General features: G+C 43.5%; 1 protein-coding gene across 1 annotated transcript in view; it reads left to right on the forward strand.

Moving 5' to 3' along the window:
• The first annotated feature begins 12,263 nt into the window (after window positions 1–12,263).
• The window catches only part of ARL15 (ARF like GTPase 15), a 199,925-nt gene continuing 192,785 nt past the window's right edge, over window positions 12,264–19,403 (forward strand). The window contains exon 1 of the mRNA XM_069964724.1: window positions 12,264–12,433. Within this exon, the coding sequence (XP_069820825.1) occupies window positions 12,422–12,433 (12 nt within the window). The 5' untranslated portion in view covers window positions 12,264–12,421. The remainder of the gene's footprint in view (window positions 12,434–19,403) is intronic.

A 19,403-nucleotide genomic window follows, 5' to 3' on the forward strand; every position in this document is an offset into this window, starting at 1 on the left:
TGGTGGACACCTGATACCCTTTTGCTGTTAGTCATTACACACACAATAGTATGGTTAGCTGAATACGCCCTGATACATGTCATGGGTTAGGGTTCTCATATGTGTGATGGGGTTTTGCATGTGTGATGTCCTGCTGTTTAAGACTAGAAGTGATTTTCTAGAAGGTTTGGAAGCATTTGTGAAGGACATCTATGATAGATGTGAATGACTTTAGCTTCACACCTATTCCAGGAAGTCATTGTAATTCTAGATAAACATTTTCTATCCACAGACCATTGTTTCTGCCCTATAAATTAATAGCACAAGTGGTAATGGGAAAAATGACAATGCATCTTATTGCAGAAGAAATCCTTCTGTAGACCTGCCTTCAGGGGAGACACAAGGCAATGTCATTGGCAGTTCCCTTTGATTGTCACCATTCCTAGGACGTTACACTGCTGCCCTACAACAGGACCATATATTTGTAACTCATGTATATTGTTGTAAAGTATACTATATGTATATATATAGGCAGTGATGGCAGCTGTAATATGTTGCATAGATGTTGCGAAATAAAAGCAGGATAGATGGGAACTGGTGATAAGGCACATGCACCTGATTATACATGTTGTAATCATTCTATCAGTAATCATATTATATGGTTATTAGATTACAGGAGATATTGTCCTATGATTGCTCCAGGTCATGTATTACACAATGTTTAGTCTGTGAATGGCAAAATCTACATTACTTAACTAACGTGACTGAGACACGCTTTATCTCAGAAACAAGTTTATGAGAGATATAAAGCTGTCATGTGCTGCTGGAGTCGTATACACTCTCTTATCATAAACCAGAATTTAATTATATCACACCAATTAGTCCTGGAATGTTTAAAGTGTACCTGTCTTTTAAAAAAAAAAGTTAAAAAAAAACTGCGAGGAAAAAGAAAATGAAAAAAATATATGTTTTTCGTTAATAAAAAATGAGAAGTTTTTTGCTTAAAAAAAAGAAAAAAGTAAATATTTTTTCACATATCATAGAGACATGTCAAAAGTTTTGATCGGTCCAGGTCTGAGTGTTCACACCCATACCGCTCGGGAGAACGAGTAGAAAGAGGACCGCACTAAAGGCCCTATTCCACCAACAGATCTGAGGACAGATTATCTGCCAAAGATTTGAAGCCAAACCCAGGAGTGGTTTTGAAAAGAGGAGAAATCCAGTCTTTCCTTTATGACCTGTTCTCTGTTTATAGTCTGTTCCTGGGTTTGGCTTCAAATCTTTGGCAGATAATTTGTTGTCAGATCTGTTGGTGGAATAGGGCCTTTAAACCCGTCCTCTCCCTGCTCTGAGTTATAAAAGAGCTCTATGGAGCCAATGAATGGAGCGCTCACATTGCAGGGATGATTGCTCCTTCATTCTCAGGACCACTGGGGAATACCCCTTTACGAAAAAACACTGAATGGCAAGAACCCGGACATTATAGGGGGCTCTACATTGGAGACATCTTCTTGTTGATATTTTCGGTGGGAACTGTTCGGTGGGATTCTTGCAGAAGTGGTGATTTCTGCCTCTGGATAGCATGGTCAGTTAGTTGACCTATGATGGCCTGTTGTTGGGGTGATAGTTATCTTTGCCCTGGGGACATAAATTATACTGTTTCACCCTGGATCTGTGTACTATCTGGACTTCTTTATTATTATTATTATTATTATTATTATTATTATTAAAGTTATAGGTATGCAAAGGCATGTCAATAAAATCCCATGCAAGTGAAGGAGATTGTTCATACACAAAACAGGTAAATCTCACTGCCAACAATCCCTTTCAAATGGAAACAATTTCCCATACCCCCAGACTGATTTTGCCAAGGGAAGCTAAATGGATGCCATTCACAATGGCTCATAGAAGGCGATCCCTAGTCCTGTATACCATTACAAGCATTTATAAGAAATTGATTCCACCAAAGAGGCTGTCAAGTCCATCTCCTAACTGATATGCAAAAAAAGAGCCTGTGGAGCCTCAATTAAGAGTCTTGAATTACAGGACTATCCAGATATCCCTCCAGGAAGGACCGAGCCAAGGGGTGGCTCCTGTAAGGAAACCACCATATTAAGTGGCCCTATAAGTCAATGTAATGACAAGAGAAAAACCAAGGCCAGGTATCCATCCACAGAGAGCTGTTTTAGGGTGTTGCCTCTCATCAGTGAGGAGCAGGACTCTAGCTACGTGGGAGCAATGCCTAGTAGAGCCATACGGAAACAGATCATTTATCTCAGGGAGACCAGCCAAATGATAACACTGCCGGCTGCTGGTTAAAGCGCTCAATGCAGTGCAATCCTAGGTGCATTGCTCCCTGGAAAACATGAATATGCAAAAGAAGAACCCGTGGAGCCTCATTTAAAAGTCTCAAAACACAGGACTAGCTAGATATCTCTCTGGGACTGATCTAGCCAAGGGGTGGTTCCTGCAAGGAAACCACCATATTAAGTGGGGCTTCAGAGCCCCTTTAATGTCTGCATGCCATGGTTGCCAACTACAGCCAACTACCTCAGTTTTGGAATGCTTCAAAGTTGGAACAATGTGGTATTCAAACAAAAATTTACCTAGAATTTACACACTGAATTCGATCTTTGCTTGGTATCTGAATACTGACCGTTGCTGTTGTCTCAAGCTAGTCATGACCAAACTTGCCATACATTCAGGATCAGAAGAACATTGCTGAACCCAAACATTTAGCAAGTTCGCTCATTAACAGCATGGCACATTTTCATGCGCCAGTTATCTGCCCCTTCCTCCTTCTAGTGACTTGACTCTTCCAGTGTCCCTCTCCAGTGTCTCCCCACTCCCTCCGAAATGTGGCTGATTTGTGGATGTGGATCGTGGGTGAGTTTAGCACTGATGAGGCCTAAGGATCCTATTAGACAAAGCTATTTTCTATTTCCACCATTTAACAATAAACAATTGCAGGCGAGTGCTTTTGGGAACGAACTGAAATCATTCACCATAATACACGGAACGACAGTCCTTAGTTCAATTCACAATTACAATTGTTCTTATATCCTAGTCTATGAACCTTCGAAATTACATATGAACGATATGTACATACACCAAAAGATTTGCAAACGATTAGCGAGCGATTAACGATTATTTTATGGGCAGCTCAAAAGATGCGATCAACAACTTACCAACAAATTTTCATTCCTTGTTAGATTATTGCCTGCATACACAGGATCGTCACCAGTGGGATGGTAAGTATATTTTATGTGTGTGTCTATGTTCGTTTTTTTTTTTTTTTTGTGTGGCCGCCGCACTACCCCTTTAATGAATTTGTGCACGATACTAGGCCCTAACATACAGTACACTACAATACTATACTGTATAAGATTGCTGGAGTGCTTTTCAATGCTATAAATTAGTGACGTAGTTACCACTGTATCTGTAAATTTACAAAACCAGCTAATTTTGACACACCTCTAAAAAAAACCTAATTCTTAGAGGGATCTATTAGAGGGTGGGAGACACAAAGAAGAGAGTAAGAGTGGGATTATTTAATTTTCTAGTCTTTTCTCTCTCTAGTTTAGCCAATTGATATGCTCAACCTTTCCTGCCACCACCCCAGGCCTGCTATAAGTACATGGCTTTCTGTAATACAGTAATATGGTACAGGAACAGCCAGGAGCATTCTCCACTGCTGCCCATCGCTGACTGCCTTTGGCCATTGTTGTCAAACTTTGTTTACATGGTAGGAATATGCTGTCGTTGTTGTTTTTTTTTTTTTTTAACTTCTGAACAACCTTTTAATGTAAGGTCTTTGTGATTCAACAGCATTATATTGTGGTATGCTGAGGGCATGATATGGGAGTATTTCCTGTTTCCATAATAAGTTCTACACTTTCCACATTGTCTATACCCGTCATTTGTATGTGCTTGTTTTTGTCAGCATTATCTATACAACACTCTCATTTTATTACATGTCACTTTCTTGCGGCTACAAGGTGCGTCCGCTCTATTGGGTGATTTTATTAAACCATATGACTTCAGTAAACCATAAAAAGGGATCGTGCAGGGTAAATTGCAAGGGCATATACTATATAAGGCCAAAGTATAATACAGTTGTTTTACTATTTATTAAACAACCTGTAAACCTTATAACCTTCCTTTAGTAGAAATCAACTGCTGAGCCTGTGTACAGGGGAGGGTTGGAGGAGCAGTCCGGACCAATCAGATGACAGGAGCGTGTTTTCGACTAAATTGGACACATTTTTGACACATAATTTAGTACAATAGTAATGTATTAGGCTACATCAGTGACCTCCAACCTATGGTCTAACAGCTGGTGCAAAACTAGAACTCTGATCATGCCCTGACAGCCCAACAGCTGTTTTCCCTGCCTAGTAAACACATGGCTCGGCTTGGCTAGTAATGCAGGATGGGATTGGAAAACAAGGCCACTGCTGGACATGTTTCATTTGCAGAAGACTAAACACTGGCATGTCCAAATCCAAGCTTAATTTCCCTGCATGTCTGCTGGGATGCTTCCACATACGTTATAAAATGATGAGGAAGCTATATTTGAGGCGGCACTAAAGAAAAAACTTTGGTGACCATGGTGACCACAGTAGCACTTCAGTGTGCAAGGGATGATGACTGGCAGAACAGGACCATTTCTACAATCCCTTAAAGGGGAACTCCAGCAATTCCATTAAAAAATAAAATGCACAAAAAGAATATAGTTGCACTCAACGATCCCCCACCAACCGTTTCACATCTTTCCCACTTGTCTACGGTACTCCTAGACCAACTGCCCACTACCACTATCTATCTATCTATCTATCTATCTATCTATCTATCTATCTATCTATCTATCTATCTAGCGTCTATATAGAGCTGCACTTCCTAGAAAAATTTGTGTGCCAGTGAAAAATGTCCCGAACACGGACTTGATAGATTCCAGCTGAACACATATTTTCGGGCACTCCAATTGGATAATGTGAGTAAAGATTTATTTCGCCATATTCACACGTGTACAGCACAGCAAAACAGGTTACGATGCGACGTTTCGGCAGTCCATTACCGCCATTTTCAAGCATAACCACAGTCACATCAACTTCGAAATAAATACATGTGTTCTAATTAGAGATCCAATACAATAAGTTTAAACACAAAACAATCAATTCAAGTCCCAGTGATGTGTCCATGTAGGCGTGTAATGGTGTAATAAATCTTTTTCTCACATTATCTAATTGGAGTGCCAGAAATTATCTGTTCAGCTGGTATCTATCTATCTATCTATCTATCTATCTATCTATCTATCTATCTATTTCTACATAGATTAGAGAGAGATGAAACAACAGTGTCTCCTTTCCCCTATACTACTTAGGAGAGGCTGTTGTTTCCCTGCCCCTTGGCCAGGTGATCACTGTGTGATTTCAGTCGTGAGCAGGGTTACAGATGAGGTGTTACAGCTTGTCTGGCAACAGAAGTGGCAGAGATCATGTGACCTCTGTCTCAGAAGAGAGGGGGAGGACAGAGGAGATGAGGCAGAGTGGACCAGGAAAGAATGTGTCAGGATGTGCTACAGACAAACAGACCAATTCATGTAATAGAAACCAATTACATGTGGGGATTCAACAGGGTTGGGTTGGTGTATTGGGAATCTACAGCACTATACTTTGACCCAGGAAGTCTCCCTCACCTTCCAAATCATAGCAGATCCATTTCAGGCTGGGGCTTGCATCAGGGGACAGGACTGTGGAGGTAATCTCTTCATAGCTGTAACCCCTCTCTCCCCGGACAGAGAGTGCTGATATACTGTGCCAACATCTGCCCTGCTCATTCCTTAATGCTCCCGGCAGTCTCTGTCCGCCCTTTTGCTTCCCATCCTCTCCATTGTTGTACAGTAACTTATAATGTGACATATTCTGCTGTTTTTAAATGTGTCTAAATTCTGAATAAAAAAAAAGTTATTTTTGGAGTGTGGAACCAATTGTCCGCATTTCAATTATTTCTTATGGGAAAATTTGCTTTGCTTTAAGAGTGATTTGGATTACAAGCATGGTCCCAGAACGTATTATGCTCGTAATCCAAGGCACCATTGTATATTTATAAGTAAATGGAGGCACAGACTATAGAAAAGGGGACACAAGCCATTGGCCTCCACCTCCTTGGCAACCTTGGGACCTCCACCATCCTCCCTCACATTGTAGGGCCCATTCTTCCCCTGCTCTTCTTTCTGCCCTCTACCTCTTCTCTCTCCATTCTGTTCCTCTAGAAACCTTCCTGATTTATATTAGGGGAGAGAATGCTTATTCTTGTGACTACGAGTGCTCTGGAAAGATAACATTTATAAAACAGGAAATTTCTGTTTTCAAGACGTTGGAAAAATGTATTTCAAGTTATTAGGCTTGGTTATTTAATGGTATTGGTGCCAAATTCACACTGCAAGTTGTATAGGAAAGATAACTGTAATTGTACAGCCATTTGTTTCTATAACAGATTTTATGCTTTTATATAAATGACGTAATAGAGAAGGTAAAAAAACAATTCCTTTTTTATTTAAAGGGGTATTCCGGCAAAAATATTTTTCTTTTAAATCAACCGGTGTCAGAAAGTTATCTAGATTTGTAATTTACTTCTATTTAAAAACCTCAAGTCTTCCAGTACTTATCATCTGCTGTATGTCCTGCAGGAAGTGATGTATTCTTTCCAGTCTGACACAGTGCTCTCTGCTGCCATCTCTGAAACTCTCCAGAGCAGTAGCATAGAAAATGTCTCCTGCCATTTAAATCTGCACATCCTCTGTTTAAACAGGGAGATGTGTGGCTGATTACGATATATTTTAGCGTTGCCTAAAAGATGTGATCAGCCAAAGATCGGACGTTTTTACGCTCCTCGGCTGATTGCTGATTCTTTTACATAAGCCGATTATCAGCCGAAGGAGCGTTTCTAGCGATGCTCCTTGCTGATAAATGGCCGTGTAAAAGGCCCCTTAATTTAAACAATAGGTCATTTTCTGGCGACACATTCCCTTTAAATCCCAGCTACCAGTGCTGTATAGTCTTATCTTTAGGGCGCAGTCCTGTTATTTTCATAGACTGGTTTTGGTTATTCCTGATGAGTCAGATTTTTAGGTTTACCAAAAATAATCATCATTCCTGACATAGCTGACCTCGTCTATTTCAGTTGTAGGTCACGGGGTCGGGTCATCCTTTTTAGCAGGTTGTACGTGGGTCCCTACTTACTATAAGGTGGATTATGTTGCCTCTTGTAGAGAGACATGGCTGGAAAGGCCAAAACTGAAGCAAATTTTCCTATTATGGGATCATATAGCTGCATAACGCCATTCAGGAACATGGTAAAGCTGGGCCATGACCCCTGTGTAATGCCAGCAATGGTATCAGAAATGCTCCATCTATGCAGAGTCACTCACAAAACAGATAATGTTACGAAAAAACCACAAGGAGATAATATAAATGGAGGACGTAGGGCACGAGAAGACGCCTCTGCAGGTTCTCTTTGAAGCCATCACACTGTAGTCTGGGTGGATCCATCCCATATTCTAGGGACCCCATTATAGCTGCCTGGCTTACCTCTATGATGATTGATTCCTACACCTTCAGTTGTATGCCGCGACCTATAAAAATATACCGCCACTATGCCCACACGTCATAAAACATTGATGCACAGCTCTCACAGCCTCCCTGAAAGCTTTATATAATATTTATTTTCTCAGAACCCGAGCCTATGTGTTCTGAGAAGACCTTTCATATGCCAATAATAGGCGGTGCAGCGTACACATGCATGCCTACTGCAGCTACTTACACATTACCATCTCAGTATATTCCTATACTCATAGATATAAGGTGGTCCAGTGGCAGCAGTCGGATCCAAGCCATGGAACCTATGGACCCTTTTCACTATATAAAAGTCTCTGGAGCTTCAAGTGCTTCATCTGCCTGAGGCTGAGACATTTCCATTAAACCAAGGGGACTAGAAGCAAGGCAATCCCCTTTTAAAGGCGTACTCCAGCAAAAAAAACAACATTTTTCAAATCAACTGGTGTCAGAAAGTGCCAGAGATTTTTAATGTACTTCTATTAAAAAAAAAATCTTCCAGTACTTATCAGCTGCAGTATGTTTTGCAGGAAGTGGTGTATTCTTTCCAATCTGACACAGTGCTCTCTGCTGCCACCTCTGTCCATGTCAGGAACTGTCCAGAGCAGTAGCAAATCCTCATAGAAAACTTCTGCTGCTCTCCAGGCGGGGAAGAATAACTGCATTTTTGTTTTTATCCCTTTAACCCCCTGGTGTCAAACTTAGGCCCTCCAGCTGTTATAAAACTACAATTTCCATCATGCTAAAGCTTTGGCTGTCCAGGCATGATGGCAATTGTAGTTTTGCAACAGCTGGAGGGTCTGAGTTTGACATCCCTGCTTTAACCCCTTGATGACCCAGGGTGTACCTGTATATCCTGGGTCCGGTAGGGTAGTTCTGAGGGGGTCACGCTGTGACCAAGCTCTGAACCGCCACACTATTAGCAATTTGAATGCAGCTGTCAAAACTGACAGCTGTATTTAAATAGCCTGTGTCCCCCATCCGTGGTGGTCTAGTGGTGGGATGGCCCCCCCTCCCTCCCCGCATGTTGCCAGGCCAGGGCCCTGTGCCATAATGGCACTGATCCTGGCTCGTGATCCATTGTTCTAGGCTCCAGCAGGCCAGAGCAATGCATCACAGATCTCATTGATCTATGCAGAACAAATGTAATGTAATGTAATAAATGTAATAAAATGTCATAAAAAAACCATCAAAAAGTCACATATACTCAAAGTACTGATAGAAATACAGATCGTGGCGCAAGAAATGTCACCTCATACAGCCCCATAGACCACAGGATAAAAGCGTTATAAGGATCGTAAATTCAATAGACCTTCAAAGAAGAACCACACCCAAAAAGGCCCTGAACTAGAATAATGTACCTTTGTAATGAAGGACGCCAAAACCTGATATAACAGACGTAATTTTAATATAAAAAAAAAAGTAAAAAAAAAGTCACGTGAACATAGACTTAAGGTTATCAAAAGTACCCATCTTCCCCAACGTCACCAATAACACTGCGGACAGGCTAGGGCCACGCTGCTTTTTTGCTGTCTAACACGGCCGTTTTATGGAAAACAATGCATGCAAAAACGGATGCAGTTATACAGTATACCATCTGTCAGGATCCATTTTATATTTACATAGGCTGGGTTCACACTGCATTTCTGCAGTCAGTTTAACATATACACTTGTAAATGGTTATGTTTATGGTACACAAAAACAGGGTCAACCATGTTTTTGTGTATGCTGAAAAAAAGAAAAAAAAAGGCATCTGTTTTGTTTAAAGGGGTAGTGCACCCAAAAAATTTTTCTTTCAAATCAACTGCTGCCATGAAGTGCCAGAGATTTGTAATTTACTTCTATTAAAAAATCTCAAGCCTTCCAGTACTTATCAGCTGGTGTATGCCCAGCAGGAAGTGGTATTATTTCCAGTCTGGAAAGCAGGAGAGGTTTTCTATGGGGATTTGCTTCTTCTCTGGACAGTTCCTGACATGGACAGATGAGGCAACAGAGAGCACTGTGTCAGACAGGAAAGAAAACACCACTTCCTGCTGGACACACAGCAGCTGATAAGTACTGGAAGGCTTGAGATTTTTTAATAGAAGTAAATTACAAATCTCTGGCACTTCATGGCAGCAGTTTATTTGAAAGAATTTTTTTTTTTGTGCACTACCCCTTTAATAATGTAAGTCAATGGAATAAGTTATCCAAGCGGATTGCACACAATTGCATCCGTTTTTTAACCACATAAGGGCCCTTTCACAAAATGGAATCTGCACGAATTCCGTAGTGTGAACGCACCCTAACAGATATGTTAAACGGACTGCAAAAAACAGTGTGAATCCAGCCTTACATTATAAAAAAAAGGTTAAAACAAAAATATATTTTTTTTTTTAGTTTACACAAAAACATACATTACACACACATTAAAATTTAACATTTAAAAATTAGAGATGAGCGAACCGGGTTCGGGTTCGAGTCCATCTGAACCCGAACGTTCGGCATTTGATTAGCGGGGGCTGCTGAACTTGGATAAAGCCCTAAGGTTGTCTGGAAAACATGGATATAGTCATCTCTAGTAAAAATAGATCCCTAAAACGGGCTGCAAAAGATAAAAAAGGAAGCAAAAACAGTTGCCATGACAAGAAGGTTAAAGTTATCATCAAAAATAACAGAATTCTTAGGGAACTCAGTTCTGTAATTTCACTACCCTTGTATGAAATATTCCGTGATTCTTTGCTTACTGGTATTGTGCCGAGGGACTGGCGTAAGGCAAATGTAATGCCGATCTTCAAAAAGGGCTCTCGAACTTCCCCAGGTAACTATAGACCCGTAAGCTTAACGTCCATTGTGGGGAAACTATTTGAGGGGCTTATAAGGGACTACATCCAGGAGTATGTAGTAGCTAATAGAATTATAAGTGATAACCAGCATGGTTTTACTAAGGACAGAAGCTGTCAAACCAACCTAATATGTTTCTATGAAGAGGTAAGTAGAAGCCTGGATGGCGGCGCGGCTGTGGATATAGTGTACCTGGATTTTGCAAAAGCGTTTGACACAGTTCCTCATGGACGTCTGATGGGTAAGTTAAAGTCTATTGGTTTGGAAAATTTAATGTGTAACTGGATTGAAAACTGGCTTAATAATCGTACCCAGAGAGTGGTGGTCAATGATTCCTACTCCGAATGGTCCCCGGTAATAAGTGGTGTACCCCAAGGGTCAGTACTGGGCCCTCTTCTGTTTAACTTGTTTATTAATGATATTGAGAATGGAATTAACAGCAATGTTTCTATCTTTGCAGATGACACCAAGCTTTGTAGTACAGTACAGTCTATGGAAGATGTGCAGATGTTACAGGATGACTTAGACACTCTGAGTGTTTGGGCGTCCACTTGGCAAATGAGGTTCAATGTGGATAAATGTAAAGTTATGCACCTGGGTACTAATAACCCGCATGCATCATATGTCCTGGGGGGAGTTACACTGGGAGAGTCACTGATGGAGAAGGATCTGGGTGTACTTGTAGATAATAGACTACAGAATAGCACACAATGTCAGTCAGCTGCTTCGAAGGCCAGCAGGATATTGTCATGCATTAAAACAGGCATGGACTGTCGGGACAGGGATATAATATTACCGCTTTATAAAGCTTTGGTGCGGCCTCATCTGGAGTATGCCGTCCAGTTTTGGAACCCGGTTTATAAAAAGGATGTTCTAGAGCTGGAGAGGGTACAAAGACGGGCAACTAAACTAATAAGGAGAATGGAGCATCTTAGTTATGAGGAGAGATTAAAAGAATTACATTTGTTTAGTCTGGAGAAGAGACGTTTAAGGGGAGATATTATTAACTTATTTAAATATATAAATGGCCCCTACAAGAGATATGGGGAAAAGATGTTCCAGGTAAAACCCCCTCAAAGGACAAGAGGCCACTGCCTCCGCCTGGAGAAAAAAAGGTTCAATCTCCGGAGGCGACAAACCTTCTTTACCATGAGAACTGTGAATCTGTGGAACAGTCTACCCCAGGATCTGGTCACAGCAACAACAGTAGAGGGCTTCAAAACAGGGCTAGACAAGTTCTTAGAGCAAAATAATATAAATGCATATGTATAGAACCTATCACCCCTCCCCCTTCCCTGTATTCATCCCCTCCTTGGTTGAACTTGATGGACATGTGTCTTTTTTCAACCGTATTAACTATGTAACTATGTAAGAATCAAAGATGGACGTAAGAAAAAAAAATCATCCACAGCAACCAATCAGGGCGCTGCTTTATTTCCCAATGAGAACAGGTATATGGCGCATTTACTATCATCTCCCAGCATGTGTCCTCTTCTGTACAGGTTTCTCTACCATCTCTTAAAAATAAATAAATAAATTTAAAAAAAAAATGGAAAGCCCCCTTTAAGAACTTGGAAAGCATAATCTGGCAGGGACAGGGTTAAACACAGCAGGCATTTCTGTTGTTATTGAGTTGTCGCTCGACAAAGGGTTAAGCAGGCCACGTGAGCAGTCATGTGACGGATGACGAGCGTTTGTCCCAGGAGAGGGGACGGCACGGTCGTAAAACAGGGCGGATCTAAAGAGAACGGGGCGTGTCTTGTGGGTTTAGTGAACGCGGAGGGCGTGGCGTGTTTTCCCTTTTGTGGTGATGGGCGTGGCCGGGGCTGCCCGCTTCCTCCATGAGCAGTGCTGGCTGCCAGGCGTATACAGGAGGGAGGTGGGAGGAGAAGGAAGAGGAGAGAGGGGACAGCGGCAACTTCCCAGGGCTGTATTACTGAGCGGCAGTGGCCGGAGTCCCAGCGGAGAGCAGTCCTCCTCCATCGCTACCACTGCATGAGTCCATGGATTACATGGTATGTGCCCCCTTCCCGTGCCCAGGCCACTTCCCTGCGCCCAGATGCCTGCAGACGGCTCCCTGGCTGCTGGCTGGAGAATGCAGCCCCATAAAGCATGCTTCACTGCCCTGCATCCTGCCTCATTGACCAGCCAATGGCACTGCTAATGCTGCCTAATGAGGGCAGTGCCTGGGTCACAGGTGGCTGGCGCCTTGCAGGGCAGCTGATACCTTAGCTGTCACTGGTGGCTGCCTGCTGGCTGCCATGGCCTTCTGCAATCATTCCTGACATCTCCCTGACCATGCAATGTGCCATTAGCCAGTGCCTGTCCTGTGCCCAGTGTCCTGCTGCCATGTGTACTGCCCCTGCCAGTGCTAGATGCCATGTGTACTGCCCCTGCCAGTGCTAGATGCCATGTGTACTGCCCCTGCCAGTGCTAGATGCCATGTGTACTGCCCCTGCCAGTGCTAGATGCCATGTATACTGCCCCTGCCAGTGCTAGATGCCATGTGTACTGCCAGTGCTAGATGCCATGTGTACTGCCAGTGCTAGATGCCATGTGTACTGCCAGTGCTAGATGCCATGTGTACTGCCAGTGCTAGATGCCATGTGTACTGCCAGTGCTAGATGCCATGTGTACTGCCAGTGCTAGATGCCATGTGTACTGCCAGTGCTAGATGCCATGTGTACTGCCCCTGCCAGTGCTAGATGCCATGTGTACTGCCCCTGCCAGTGCTAGATGCCATGTGTACTGCCCCTGCCAGTGCTAGATGCCATGTGTACTGCCAGTGCTAGATGCCATGTATACTGCCCCTGCCAGTGCTAGATGCCATGTGTACTGCCAGTGCTAGATGCCATGTGTACTGCCAGTGCTAGATGCCATGTGTACTGCCAGTGCTAGATGCCATGTGTACTGCCAGTGCTAGATGCCATGTGTACTGCCCCTGCCAGTGCTAGATGCCATGTGTACTGCCCCTGCCAGTGCTAGATGCCATGTGTACTGCCCCTGCCAGTGCTAGATGCCATGTGTACTGCCCCAGCCAGTGCTAGATGCCATGTGTACTGCCCCAGCCAGTGCTAGATGCCATGTGTACTGCCCCTGCCAGTGCTAGATGCCATGTGTACTGCCCCAGCCAGTGCTAGATGCCATGTGTACTGCCCCTGCCAGTGCTAGATGCCATGTGTACTGCCCCTGCCAGTGCTAGATGCCATGTGTACTGCCCCTGCCAGTGCTAGATGCCATGTGTACTGCCCCTGCCAGTGCTAGATGCCATGTGTACTGCCCCTGCCAGTGCTAGATGCCATGTGTACTGCCCCTGCCAGTGCTAGATGCCATGTGTACTGCCCCTGCCAGTGCTAGATGCCATGTGTACTGCCAGTGCTAGATGCCATGTGGGCACCTAGAAGAGGCTTCTATGGAAATAAACCTTCATCTCTATGGGATAGAAGGATCTGCAGCTTCATAGTATCATATATAGATTGTGCTGTAATTCCTCTCTGTTTGCTGTCAGTGAATAGGAACATTGTTTACATCCCTGAAAGCTTGCGGAGACCTAATCCTTCCCAGCTGAGAGGTTGTCACCATCTGCTATAGGTGATCATCTATAATCTCTATCCATTATATTATATTATGCTACCACCCTACCCTAGAGCTCCACCGTGCTGGCTGCCTGTTATCTGCGCCGATCCGTTGTGACAAACTCCCAGCTGTGTAAAGTACATCTAGTAGGAGGATTTTATTTATTTTTTTTGTAGCCTTGGGATGTAAATAGGAAAATTTCCATTCACTGACAGCAAGGAGCAGGAGTTGTGTTGCGATGCACGCTGCGCTTTGAGCCTTATGGATCTGTATATAGTCTGCAAGCCGGGCCTTATCATTTGTTGTGGGACTACAACTCCCAGCAAGCATGGATAGCATCTGTGATCGTGTTTTGTATACATCTTTATTGTATTGTATTTGCAAGATCTCTGTTTGTTGTCGGTGAATAGGAACATTGTTTCTATCCAGAAGCTGACAGCCTAATCCTTGCTAGCCTAGGCAATTCTCTCTGACCTGGATATATTATATAATATTACATTATATAGCTATCCTACCCTGGGGCTCTAACCTGATGGCTATTATCTGCACTAAACCATTGTAACAAACCCTCAGTTGTCGGCAGCAGTTATAGTCAGGAGGAGGTCTTAGCCTTGGAATGGAAATAGGAATATTTCCATTCACTGACAGCAAGTATGCAAGGTAGAAATAAGTAACATAGTTGTCTGTAGCCATGTACAAGTCTTATGTAGTTGTGTCTAGTCTAAACCAGTGGGGCTCGTCATCTGTTGTGTGACTACAACTCCCAGCCTGCCCTGACAGTCTTTGGAGTTGTAGTTTTGTTGTCAGTGAATGGAAATAGTAGTTTCACATCCGCTATATATATTACTGCTTCTGTTTTCAAGACCTCAGTTTGCTGTCAGTGAAGAAGAACACTCTTTACACCGTATAGAGACCTTATGGTGGTTTTACACGGAGCGATTTATCGTTTGAATTTGCACGATAACGATCGAATTTGAACAATAAACGTACGTGTATACGCAGCGAACGATCAAACGACGAGCAAGAAATCGTTCATTTTGATCTTTCAACAAGTTCTCAAATCGTCGTTGATCGTTCGCAAAAAAATTGCAGATCGTTCCGTGTAAACAGTCTTTCAATGATTTCACCTATGTGTGAGAGAGGCTTAAACGATCGCATAACGATTTTTCCGTACGATGTATTGTTCCGTCTAAACGCTGATCGTTATAAAAAAAAACATCGTTCACTCAAAATCGTTAATCGTGCGATTGGGCGAATTATCACTCTGTGTAAAACCACCATTATTCTTCCTAGCTGAGGGTTTGCTACAGTCCAGGCAATGATCTCCATGTATCATATCACTCTCCTTGTTATCTGAACTGAACCATTGTGACAAACCCTCAGTAGTTGGAGGCTGCGGTTGTCAGGATGAGGTCTAATCCTCAGAATTTCCTGTACCATTACTGTATATACAAGATATTCTGCTGATCATTATATAGCTGATCCGTATTCTGTGCCTCCTCACTACAACTCCCATTACCCCGCGTCAGCTGGAGCCTGTCAGACAATATTGGAGGTTGTAGTTTTGCCACAGGTTAGGGTCCGCTGATATAGTGTGCTAAACACTTATATAATGCAGATTATCTTCATTCACTGACAACAAGCAGTTGTCACTATAATATATAATATATCACTATAATAGAGGTGTTACTGGTTTTCTTACTGTTGTATACTGGGTATACCTGTGCTTTGTGGGGGTTTGGTATATGTGACCCCCTTTTTCTTGTGGTTCTGGATGTGTTTAGACCAGGGATGGGGAACCTTTTTGCCCTCCAGCTATTGCAAAACTACAATACCCATCATGCCTGGACAGCCGAAGGCTGTCCAGGCATGATGGGTATTGTAGTTTTGCAACAGCTGTAAAGCCAAAGCCTGGTTTAGAGGCATCAAATTGATATGTCTGGAGTACCCCTTTAAGAAGTCTCTCCTCCGTCAGTACTGTAGGGAATGGCTATATACAATGCAATGGTTGTTTGTGCTTTTATAATCTATTCTGTTGCGTAGAGTCTAGGTTGGTGTTACATTTTGTCGCCTAAGATTGTCATGTAAATATAACCGTCATGTCGGGTTATGCACATGGGGGGGGGGGGGGATTTATCAAACATGGTGTAAAGTGAAACTGGCTCAGTCGCCCCTAGCAACCAATCAGATTCCACCTTTCATTCCTCACAGACTCTTTGGAAAATGAAAGGTGGAATCTGATTGGTTGCTAGGGGCAACCTAGCCAGTTTCACTTTACACCATGTTTGATAAATCTGCCCCATAAAGTTTATTCATTATATTGGGGCCCCCCAACTTGTTTCTTTCAAGCCGTTGCAAAACGACAACTCCCGTGATGCACCTTTGGTGGTCAGGGCATCATGGGAGTGGTAGTTTTGCAACAGGTGGTGATGCTGCATTGTGTGATCCATTTTGGTTATAGTCTTTATTGGGGAGAGGTAACAAAACCATCTTTCTCCCCCATAGCAACCCCAACCCCCACAGCTCTTAAAACTGCTCTGTTAAAATGAAAGCTGAGCTGTGATTGGTTGCTATGGGTGACAAAGACGTTATTTCTTTTAGTCAATGTGAATTATCTCCCCCCATGGGATTTTTTTTGTCCTTCGAGGAATCAAAGCAGCAGAGGAAACCTGTAATGGAAAGATGTCTGCATTTCCACCTTTAGGGTAAAAAAATACATTATATTACGAGTAAACCAAGGGCTAATTTTGATAAATCTCCCTTCATCAGCATTTCTTTGCTACAATGTATCAGTGTAGGTCTGGGGAACCTTCGGCCCTCCAGCTATGGCAAAACTACAATTCCCATCATGCCTGGACAGCAGAAGTTAAGGGCTTATTCACACGTCTTGAGAAATTGTCCATGATGCGGATCCGCGACCACGGACGATTTTAAGGGCCATTGAATCCTATGAGTCTTTTCATATGATCTGTTCCATGAAAAAACAGGAAGTGTCATAACTTGATATTAACTGTAAACGAGCGCCGATCTGCTAGATCGGCGCTCGTTTACTGGGCCTATTACACGGCCCGATAATCGTTTAACAAGGGCTGCAGGGACATCGTTACTGATGCCCTTGCTAAACTGGAATACATTACCTATCCATGGTCCAGGGCTCCACTTGTGGTCCGCTTCTTCTCCCCGGGTCCCACGCGCTGCAGCTTCAGAGTGTCCTGTCTTAAGGCCCTATTCCACGGAACGATTATCGGCCGATATCTGCCGCTACGAACGATAATCGTTCCGTGGAATAGAGTGCAACGATCAGCCGACATCGTTCATGTCGGCTGATCGTTGCAGTCGCTTGTTTTTTAACATTGAATAGGAGCGTCGGCAACAGACGCTGCTATATCCTATGGGCTGCCCAGACGATCAGCGATCACCCTGGCAGCCCCCCCGCAGCTCCCCGCCGCCCCTCCCGCACTCACCCGCTCGCTGCTGCCGCGTTGAATAGTGGCGGCAGCGATCGGGGAACGAGGAGCGAACGAGCACTGAGAGCGCTCGTTTGCTTCTCTGACGACCCGTGGAATAGGGGCATTAACTGACAGGCCGCTCAGCCAACCACTGGCCGCGGCGGTCCCGGCCTTTGATTGGCCGAGCGGCCTGTCAGCTAAGGCTAGGTTCACACTGCGTTTTCAGCATCCGTTTAACCGATCCGTTTTTTTTAACGTCCAGAAAAATAGGGTCAGCCATGTTTATTGGTCCGTTTTGGTCCCCCCAAAAAAACGGATCCGTTTTTTTTATAATGGAAGTCAATGGAAAAACGGATGCACACAAATGAATCCGTTTTTTGCAATCCGTTTTTTTCAAAAAACTGATGCGTTAAACAGATGCTGAAAACGCAGTGTGAACCTAGCCTAAGACAGGACGCTCTGAAGCTGCAGCGTGCGGGACCCGGGGAGAAGCAGACCACAAGAGGAGCCCTGGACCATGGATAGGTAATGTATTTACTTTGCTAATCGGCAGCCGCCAGTCGCGCACTGCCGGTGGCCGACAATTATAGGTCCAAGCCTATATCAATGATCAGCCGATGACAACGATCATCGGCTGATCATTGTGTCTATTACACGGAACGATAATCGGCCGGATAGGCTACGATCACGCATTTCATAGCAATTTTGGACAAATTTATGTCCCATTCATTTCAATTGGGCTGTTCACACTGTCCGTGTATTTACGCATCTGCGATCTACAAAATTTGCAGCCACAAAAAATAACTCACAAGCTTTAGTATGGAACATAATTGTCCCATGGAAGTCTATAAAAATGTCCATAATGTTTGCAGATGAAGCGTTCGCAATCCTCCTTATTTACGGTGCCATTCTATATCCAGGCACCAGCAGGGGGTGAAGCACTGGAGGAAACCTCGCCCAGTTAAGGTAACCCCTGCCCCTCTATGATGCGGCTCTATTTATTCTAATGGAGCCACATCATAGAGGGGCGGGAGTTTCCTCGCACTGGGGGCAGGCAAGCCCCGTCACCGTTCTGTCCATGTGCAAAACTTAAGACCAATGTGCTGATGCTACACTTGTTTTAACTATCACCTTCCCCTTTAGGTTATGTTCACACTGAGTAATTAAGGCGGAATTCTGGAATTATGTCACTTGTTTGAGCGGAGAGCGACAGGAGCGGAGGCGTGCGAGCTCTCTCATAGACAGTCTATGGCACACTCAGGCAGACGGGATTCTGCCTGAATTACTCAGTGTGAACATACCCTTATTGCTGGTCTGCAAAAAAATAAACATGCGTTGCTGCTCACGGACGGAGATTGCAGACATCATATACTGAACGTGTGAATGTAGCCTGTGAAGCAAACCCAATGCGTTGAATGATTCCATGTCACCACTCTCTGCCCATAAGATTGTCAGCTCTTCTATCTAGCCTGTATGATGTAGTGTCCAGCATTGTACCTCCTATGTACAGGTTGCAGTGTATGTAGTGGTGTACGGCCACACTGTATCAGGTATCTTCTCCGTTTATATAGCTTTTCTCATAAGGAATAATTATCAGTGTGTGAAGTAATAGTGTCTTTTCTCTTCTGCATGTAAGGTTCATTTTAGGTTGCAAAAAAGTTGGTCAAACTAGTTTGTCCAACTTTGTAACATGAGGTTCTTGAGTTGAGTGAACACCCAGGATCGTAAATCTTTGGGATTGCCGCATTGATGAAGCCATCTCCTTAAAAATTGTCCTTCACTTGTCTTTATCTGTCAAGTCCTAGGAGGAATTACAAAACATGGCTGCTTCCTTCCAAAAACTGTGGTTCTCCAGCACTGTACTGTTCACCTTAATAGTCCTTTACACCATGGCTCCATTTGGGAAGCTCTGTTGGAAATTCGGTTTGTTGTACTTGTAGTCATTTAATTTGTCTGCTCA

Source organism: Dendropsophus ebraccatus, chromosome 3 (assembly GCF_027789765.1).
Source record: "Dendropsophus ebraccatus isolate aDenEbr1 chromosome 3, aDenEbr1.pat, whole genome shotgun sequence".
Lineage (NCBI taxonomy): Eukaryota > Metazoa > Chordata > Amphibia > Anura > Hylidae > Dendropsophus > Dendropsophus ebraccatus.